We start from the raw sequence: 8,435 nt of genomic DNA, 5'->3' as shown, positions 1-8,435 counted from the left end.
AAGAGATCTATATTCTTGACAGAATATCATAAGGAGTTGTAGTTTATAGTTTTCTGTAAGTTATGAAGATTCAGCAAACATGACCAAAAAGGTCTTCTGGTCAGATGAGAATAAACAGATTTTTTTTGGCTACACTGTTGAATTAAACTAACACTGAACGTCCCAGTGAAAACACTGTCCAGCTGGGGCAACTGAATGGTTTAGATCCATATCCACACAAAGTCTAGATTTCAATCTAGTTTAAAACTGAAAACAATAATTACAGATGCGCTTTTTGTAATCAGAATGAATTTCAGCTGTTTTGCAAAGAGAACTGGGTGAAATTTGTAATGACTAGATATGCTAAATTGGGAGAGAAAGCATTTCACACTATTTAAAACGATTTTTAAAACATTTGAAAACTGTTGAGCTGTTCCTCTTCCCTTTTTGGCACTTTGCGTTGTTCTTTTAAATAAAATCACCCAAAAAAATATACGTAGATTTGTTAGCGATCACGTGGATTAAAAGGGCAAAATGCTGGTCACCTTGAACACAAATCCAAACTCATTCATCTATTCATGTGCAGACAGATTTTTTTTTTTTTTTTTAAACGCCCAGGTTTCTCTTTCATTAGTATGCAGATGTAGCAAATTGCCTCTCGGCCAGCTTGCAGTGTCAGTATTGGACTGACCCGAGAACAGACTCCTGCCATAAATGAAACAGCTGTCTATTGCACCGGCTCCACGCTGGTAGTGGAGCTGCGTTAATCTCCCTCCCCAAATGACTGCCGTGATAGGAAACGGTGATGACGACAGCGCGTAAATCGGCTGCTGGAAACCAGAGAGATGCTCCGGTTACGCTGTGTGTGCGGTCAACACAAGTGCCTGCCTGCCCGCCTGCCTTCCTACCAGCCGACACGGTAAAACCAGCGGAACTCCACATCCAGAGGACGGGGAGAGGTTTGGGTAGGCGCGCGTCCCCGGATGGATAGCAAATAGGGATGGTGCGCTTTCTGATCTTCCTCGCACCGACACCACTGTGATTTTTTAAAATTTGTATTATTATTATTTTTTTTTAAACACGCTGCAAGTCAAACTTTACAAGCTGACCTGACTGTTTCTAACAGTCAAAACTAAAAATCAACCAAATAAATAATGTCAACGACGCACGAGACCTCCCCTGCGCCCAACCAGAGCCACCTCTCCACGGCAAGCTCGGACAAAGCGGACCCCTCCGGGATGGAGAGACGGATCCAGCTTCTCCTCTTCGGCTTGTGCGTAACCATCGCCGCCGCCACCTTAGTTGGAGGCGTGTATTCGCTCCTTTCGCTCCTCCGGATGAGGAGGAAAACCTCGCTGTGTGTCATAGTGGCTTCCATGTCGGTGGACGACCTGCTCAGCGTGGTCCCCCTCTCCCTCTTCATGCTCCTGCAGTGGGAGACCCGGCGGGGTGAGGGGTCTGGCGGTCTGTGCACTCTGTCCGGACTTCTTTACGTGTTCCAGGGGGTTTCCAGCAACATGAAGGCGTGCCTCATAGCAGCCTACACTTTTTATGTCACCAAGAGATTCGGCGTGCTCCAGTCCGTCCGCCGGCCGCTGAAAGTCATGTGGGCTATCGGCGGCGTGTGGGCGGTGAGCCTGACGGTGAGCGTGCTACCTTTGTGCGGATGGGGCAGCTTCGCGCCGGCCTCTCTCGGCTGCTTCCCAAAGAGCGACAGCTTTTACACCCTGCTGCTCTTCTCGTTGTATCTCCTGTGCTTCTGTGGCTTTCTGGGTTTCTTCATTCCCCTCACGTATCAGCTGCTGTGCTCCAGAGAGCCCCAGAGGACGCTACTCTACCCGAGCTATCTGGGCATGGCGAGGGGACTGAGCGGCTCCGCTCACCTCTGTGAGCTCCCGTCGTCGTTCTCCCGGGACAGTCTGGACAGAAGTTTCGGAACGTACAACGAGCTGAGCCCGAGTTCTTGCGGGACGGGGGTGAGGGAGAAGGAGGACAGCGGCCTTTCCCCTGTGTCCGCCGGCGGGCGTAGGGGGGCTTCCGTCGGAGATACACCTGTTGTGTTCGCGCAGAAGCGCTTCTCCATGATTCTGGCGGTTCTTCGAGTCATTTTATGGATGCCGATGATGGTAAGCAGCATTACCAAAAAAAAAAAAACAAACCAACAAACAAAAAAACATCTTTGTAACTTGCTCTGCCAAGAAGTACAGTGCTTCCCAAAAGAAACCTCAAAACATTTCACATTTTGTCACTTAAAAAACACTAACTTCAGTGTATTTTCATATGATTTTGTGTCAGTCTCACACAAAAGCATAATTGCGAAGTGAAAGTAAATTGATAACCCCCAAAAATTCTACAAAAAAAAAGAAAAAAGCTCATGTCTCACAGTGTTGGTCCAAGCATAACCCATAGTTTCACAGTTGTTGCTAACTTGTCATCACTTTAATAATTTCTGCTGCTTGTCTCTGCTTGAGTCATATTTCATAGTTAATTTAACTGCAAGCTCTTCAATAAATAAAAGTTTCTATCTTCTTTCCTGTTACACTCTGGGCAGAACTGCCAGACCAAATTAGTAAGTTAGAGAAATGGCCTATAGATTCCATAATTTATCTTCTGCTATGTATTTAGAAATAATGTTTGTCTGGAGTTGAGGCCCCAAGTGAAGTTATGATTAGGGCCTCATTGAAGCTCAGACCACCTCTGGACGGGCAAATGTACTCAGTTCCCTTTGAGGCAATACATTTTGGCAATACTTTATGTACTTAAAACTTGTCTGATTATATGGGGTTGAAAGTTCAATGACCTATGTAGAGTCTGAGAGTGTCTCCAAGTTGTCTATTAACTGAATTCAGCAGAAAAAAAGATAAAAAGATCAGACCGCCTTGCCGTCAAATTCACTGAGAGCATTCAGCTTGTTAAGGTGAATGAATCTTCATCAGTGCAGACAGAGCACCTGCACAGAGTAGCATGATATTCAGGAATATGACATTTAAGCAGCACTTACTCCATTTCTATTGCAGTGGCATGTATGTGCATGACACAGAGTGGCTCTAACTTGTAATAAATGTTCCATAGAATTATTTTCTATTTTATATGAGTACTACAGTATTAAATGCATCTCAGTAACACAACTGTATATGTGTATATAAAATGAACGAAAACCCATGTGACAGAATAATCATGTACTACTTATTAGCCAAATTAATGAAAAAAGAGTAGCAGCCACTCTACCGTATAAGCCTGTAATCGTGATCTGAGGTTTATTCAGTCAGTCATATTCAGGTTCTGCAATATCATGTGCTTCATCCTTCTTATGGCCAGGCCATATAATGTTTGGTGAGCAGGAGAGGTCATTTTCTTGCATAGATTGGCCAATAGAGAGTGCACACAATAACCATACCATACACAATTTAACAAAGTCCCTTTTAAGAAGACGTAAAATAAGATGATGTAAAAAATGTGAATAATTGGGATGAACTAGAGAGGGCTGTTCAAATACAGTAATCATTACAATATCCTTGAGAAAAATTATTTCAGACAACATGAGTTTGTTTTGCCACAAAGAACTGAAGCTGTTACAAAAGCTAAAACGGGACCACAACATATCAATGTGTGACTCTTCTTTGGTTAGGTAGAATGAACAAAAACACAATGAAATAAAAAAAAAGAAGAAAAAGCCTTTTTGTTGATGAAGGTTTTGTGTGTCCCCCCCCCATTCATGTGTCTCCTTCCCTGCCAACTCCTCATGCATTTTGTATGTCTCACTTCTGGGTGAATTAATTCTGTCTTCCCTCTCGCTTTCACAGACTTTGGTCCTCATACGGCATGCGGTGAATGCACGCAGCTCTTCTCTGGAGACCCTGAGCTTCTTTCTCACTCTGCTTGCACCTGCGGTCACTCCCCTGTTCGTGCTGTCGGAGCGCTGGATCCATATGCCGTGTGGCTGCTTCATTAACTGCAAGCGGGATCCGGCACAGGAGCCTTCAGGTACAAAGAAGCAATCTAACAATCATTATTGCTCGAGCACAATAAAACTTCAAACATGACTCACAGTAGGTTTTAAAAGAGAGAGAGAGAAAAAAAAAACTTTAAGTTTCTCATTTTGTGTGGTTTTTATTTATGTTTCCTCTGTCTTCCTTGTAGAGATGAAAAGAAGATTTGAGTTCAGCCTTTCCTTTCAGCAAGGCTACGGAGTCTATAAGCTGTCGCATGCCACCAAGTCTCTAAGCAGCCCTCCTACAGAAAAACCCACTTATCACAGCCTTTTTAACTGTGACTTCCCAAATGCACGCGTCGACGTGCTGGAAACCGGCGGGCTCTCTAGATTGGGCCCCACTTTCGATTTCAGCACCCCGCTGCCGGCGGACAGCTCGTCTCACGCCGGTCTCTTCTTGGAGGCCGGCGTAGGGGAGCCGCTGGCCGATCATCCCGCTCTGCCCCACGTCAACCACAGGGATGAAGAGGAATTCCACTGTGTCCCCTCGCTGCCTTCCCACCTGCGGGAAAAGGATCACGCCCTGAACGACTCATCGTCGGTTTTCGATGGACCGGAGAGGAGGCTCTCACACGAGGAGTGCAGGAAAATCGAGCTGACGGACTGGGAGTGGTGCCGAAGTAAATCAGAGAGAACGCCCAGACAGGTACAGAGTGGCTGGTTGGTTTTTTGGTTAACCCTATTATTATTATTATTATTATTATTATTATTATTATTATTATTATTATTATTATTATTATTATTATTATTCAGGCTATTGTTTTCCTAAAGTTAACACACACAGGAAGCTTTATCTCACAAAATATGGTGAGGCCATCATCTCTTATTGATTACTGTTCCAAGGCTCAAACATCAACATATTGCAACAGTATTTACGCAAAACGTCACATTTGCAACCACAAACTCCTATGTATTTTTTTAGTGTTTTCTGTGATAGGCCAACAGGAAGTAGTGCATGATTGTGTGGGGGAAAAAAATGGTTATTAGGTTATAACCTAACCCCAATTCAACAGCTGGATAATAAATCGGTAACAATTAATATCGCGATAAAACATGCAGTAGATAATACTTTTGATCGAATATTAAATTTTACTGAACTGCATTCCAGAACCGCAGAGCATTCTGGGGGCTGCAGGCAGAGGAAAGAATTAAGCCGCTCAACCTCTGGCGTCAAGTAACTCAGTCGCTCTTTGGTTACCTTAGCAACAACCTTTTGAGTAATTTGTACAGCAGCAGTTTCATGTTTCGCCACCTCACCTCATAACCAATGGCGGTTTCTGCTGTAGGCGACAAGGACAACCGCCCAGGTGACAAAAACTTTCTGCAGGTTCAAATCGATTTTCATCGAGGATTGTCCTGCATTGTTTTTACCTCGACCCATTTTCCCATCAACTCTGACCAGCTTCCCTGATTCTGCAGAAGAAAAGCGTCCCATGGTGACGGGAGTAGCATGTTCAACACTTGCTTTCTTCCTGTCACTCTTCAACAAAGGGCCAGGTTTGAGGAGTTTATAAGTAACAGTTGATTTACTCACCTGAGCTGTGTGTCTGTGCAGCTCCTCCAGAGATACCACAAGCCTCTCGGCTGCTTCCTTAAAACCAGCTTCTCCCCTTGCCCTTGTCAGTTCAGTTGGATGGACTGATTTTGCTCGTTGTGCAGTGGTGCTATTTTACTTTGTCAGAAGAGAGAATGAACAACAAACTCCTTGTTGCAGTTTGCTTTAAAGTTTTTGTAGAAAAATATGACATCTTAATCAGTTTTCAAGGCTTTCCTTTATTAAAGAAGAAAATAAAACAATCTTTCTGGTCAATGCCCCTCTGACTTTCTCTGGGCTGGTTCATATGTCTTTGGGCTCGTTTTTCAAACCTGCAATTACGCCTTTTGAAATTGTAGATGATCAGCCTGACTGCTGTGCCTGACATGTAGATAAAAGTGGACTTGAATCCTCCCTTGTTTACCCCGTTTTCTCAGCCATGGTTTTCCCAAGATATCTTCATCTGTAGCAAGCAAGCGGCAACAGATCCTAACTAATGGAGCAATTGATTGGGACGCTATCAGATGCACACCTGTCTTTCAAAGGCAGAATTGAATTCATTACCGCTCTGAGACTCCAAAACGGCTTGGCTCAATTCATTGATTTACTCAGGGGAGTTCATTCAGGAGGAGGGCGTTCAGATTTACGGCTTTGGGATTGTTGTCAATGAAATGTACGTGCCTGAATTCACCTGAGAATTCTCTGTGATTGCTGAAAAAACTGAGGAAAACAAAAAGAAACTGATTCCTTTTGGAATTCCACTCATCTTAAAAGTGGAAAGCTGTATAGACGCGTTCAATAAAACAGATTCAAATTTAATTTCAGTAACTTAATTCCCCAAATGAGACATTATACAGGTTAATTTACACACTTAATTACTTTCCACTTACAAAATACAACATTTTGTCATGATTCTTCTGCGTTTGGACTTCAGTTTTCTTCTTTGCATTCTGATCATGTCCTCGTCTGTTCATTCCTTGTTAAATTATTTTTGAGTTCTATTCTTTGTGTTGACTGGACTTGATTTTTCTGAGATGGTTCTTTTTTAACTTCATTTGTAGTTTCCTTATGTCTTAAGTTGTTCTCCAGTATTTTTCATTCACCTTTCCCAAGTCAGCCATTATGCTCTCCTTCACAGCTATTCCTTATATCATTATCTTCTTGCTGCATTCTCTATTTACCTCTATGACTTAACATTCTAGTGCATCTAAGAAAAAAAATTGTTTTGCGTAAAACAGCAATATTTCCTGCCAGTCATCTTAGAAAGTGAAACTGTGTTTTTATAAAGATTTATTGCACAATATTTCAAGCTTCTATTGTTTTTTGTTGCATTTTGAATGACCATGGTTTATAGCTAAAGAAAACTCAAAATCCAGTGTCTCAGAAAAGTAGAATATTTCATTGGTTCAATGAGAAATGGATGTTTTAAGCACAAATGCCAGCCTTCTGGAAACTATGTACATTTCTATGCACTCAGCTTTTAGCTGAGGCTCCTCTTGCATGAATTACTGCATCAATGCACCATGGCATGGAGGCGATCAGACTGTGGCGCTACGTAGGTGTTGTTGAAACCCAGATTGCTTTGATAGCTGCCTTTCTGGGTCAGGTGCCTCTCTAATCTTCATCTTAACAGTTCATTGACTTTCTAAAGGGTTCAGGAAAGAGGAGTTGACTGACCAATCAAGAACAGGAACACCAATGTTATTGGACCAGCTTTTGGCTCCTATGGCAGTGTGAGCAGGTATTAAGTCCAGATGGAAAATAAAATCAACATCTCCATCCAGCAAAGGGAAGCATGAAGTGCTCTAGAATTTCCTGGTAGATGCTGCATTGGCCTTCAGAAAACACAGCGAACCGACACTAGCAGATGACAAGGGCATCCCAAACCGTCACCGACTGGAAACTTCACTCTGGACTTCAAGCAACATCCGTTTCTCTGGATTCTCCACTCTTCCTCCAGATTCAATGACCTTGATTTCCAAATGAAATTCAGAACTTACTTTCATCTGGAAACTTGACTTTGGACACCATTGTGCAAAAATCCAGTTCCTTTTCTCCTCTGATGTTGTCTCTGGTTGTGGGGTGGCTCGATTAATGCAACATTTATAGCCTATATTGGTGGCTCTTCTGAAATGGATTCCCCTCAACAATCTTCTGAAGGCTGCGGTTCTCTGTCCCGGTGTTCCACCTTTCTTACCACACTTCTTCCTTCCATTCAATTTTCTGTTAATATGTTAGAACTCTGTGAACAACCATCTTCTTCAACAACGGCTTTTTAGATCACAATCTAAAGCTTCTGACCCAGAGTGAGAGACCGCTTGAAGGCTGGGGAAAACCTTTGCAGGTGTTTTGAGTTAATTAGCTGATTGGGGTGTGACATCATGAACCTTTTTCACAGTATTCAAATTGTCTGTGCATACTGAATCTGTGGTTTTCATTATCTGTGAGCCGCCATCGTCAAAATGTCAAGAAACAGTGGAATATATCTCTCTTTGTGTGATGAATCTATATAATATATGATTTTTCCTTTCTGAGATGACTGGGAAGAAATATTGCACTTTTATGCAAAATATATATTTTTTTCTTTTAGATGTACTTGTATATTCACATTGTTTCTCATTCGGCCATACAGCATGGTCCTCTGCCTTATCTTAATACCATGCTGTTTTCACTTGGATGCTTCTGAGCATTTTGCTGTTTATCATTAAAATAACTCTGTTAAGTCTCTGCATGTGGATTCCTAACCTAAATGTGTCACATTAGAGAAGAAAATAGAGATGTTGGCTTAATGGAGGCATGTTTAATACCTGTTTTTTTTTCTCTCTTGCAGTTCTGAACCTTGTGCTTGTAAAGTTAATCAATACCTAACTCTTTCCCGTGGTTAAGAAAAAAAAAAGAAAAAAATATATATATATAATATATATATATATA

General features: G+C 42.2%; 1 protein-coding gene across 1 annotated transcript in view; it reads left to right on the top strand.

The window, feature by feature from the left end:
* The first annotated feature begins 583 nt into the window (after positions 1–583).
* LOC103474710 (probable G-protein coupled receptor 149) overlaps positions 584–8,435 on the top strand; it is a 16,294-nt gene continuing 8,442 nt past the window's right edge. Inside the window, exons 1-3 of the mRNA XM_008425858.2 lie at positions 584–2,105; positions 3,783–3,963; positions 4,120–4,616. Of these exons, the coding sequence (XP_008424080.1) occupies positions 1,134–2,105; positions 3,783–3,963; positions 4,120–4,616 (1,650 nt within the window). The 5' untranslated portion in view covers positions 584–1,133. The remainder of the gene's footprint in view (positions 2,106–3,782; positions 3,964–4,119; positions 4,617–8,435) is intronic.

This window comes from Poecilia reticulata, linkage group LG13 (genome assembly GCF_000633615.1).
Source record: "Poecilia reticulata strain Guanapo linkage group LG13, Guppy_female_1.0+MT, whole genome shotgun sequence".
Lineage (NCBI taxonomy): Eukaryota > Metazoa > Chordata > Actinopteri > Cyprinodontiformes > Poeciliidae > Poecilia > Poecilia reticulata.
Note: the sequence above shows the minus strand (reverse complement) of the source record. Positions and strands in the feature narration are given on the sequence as shown.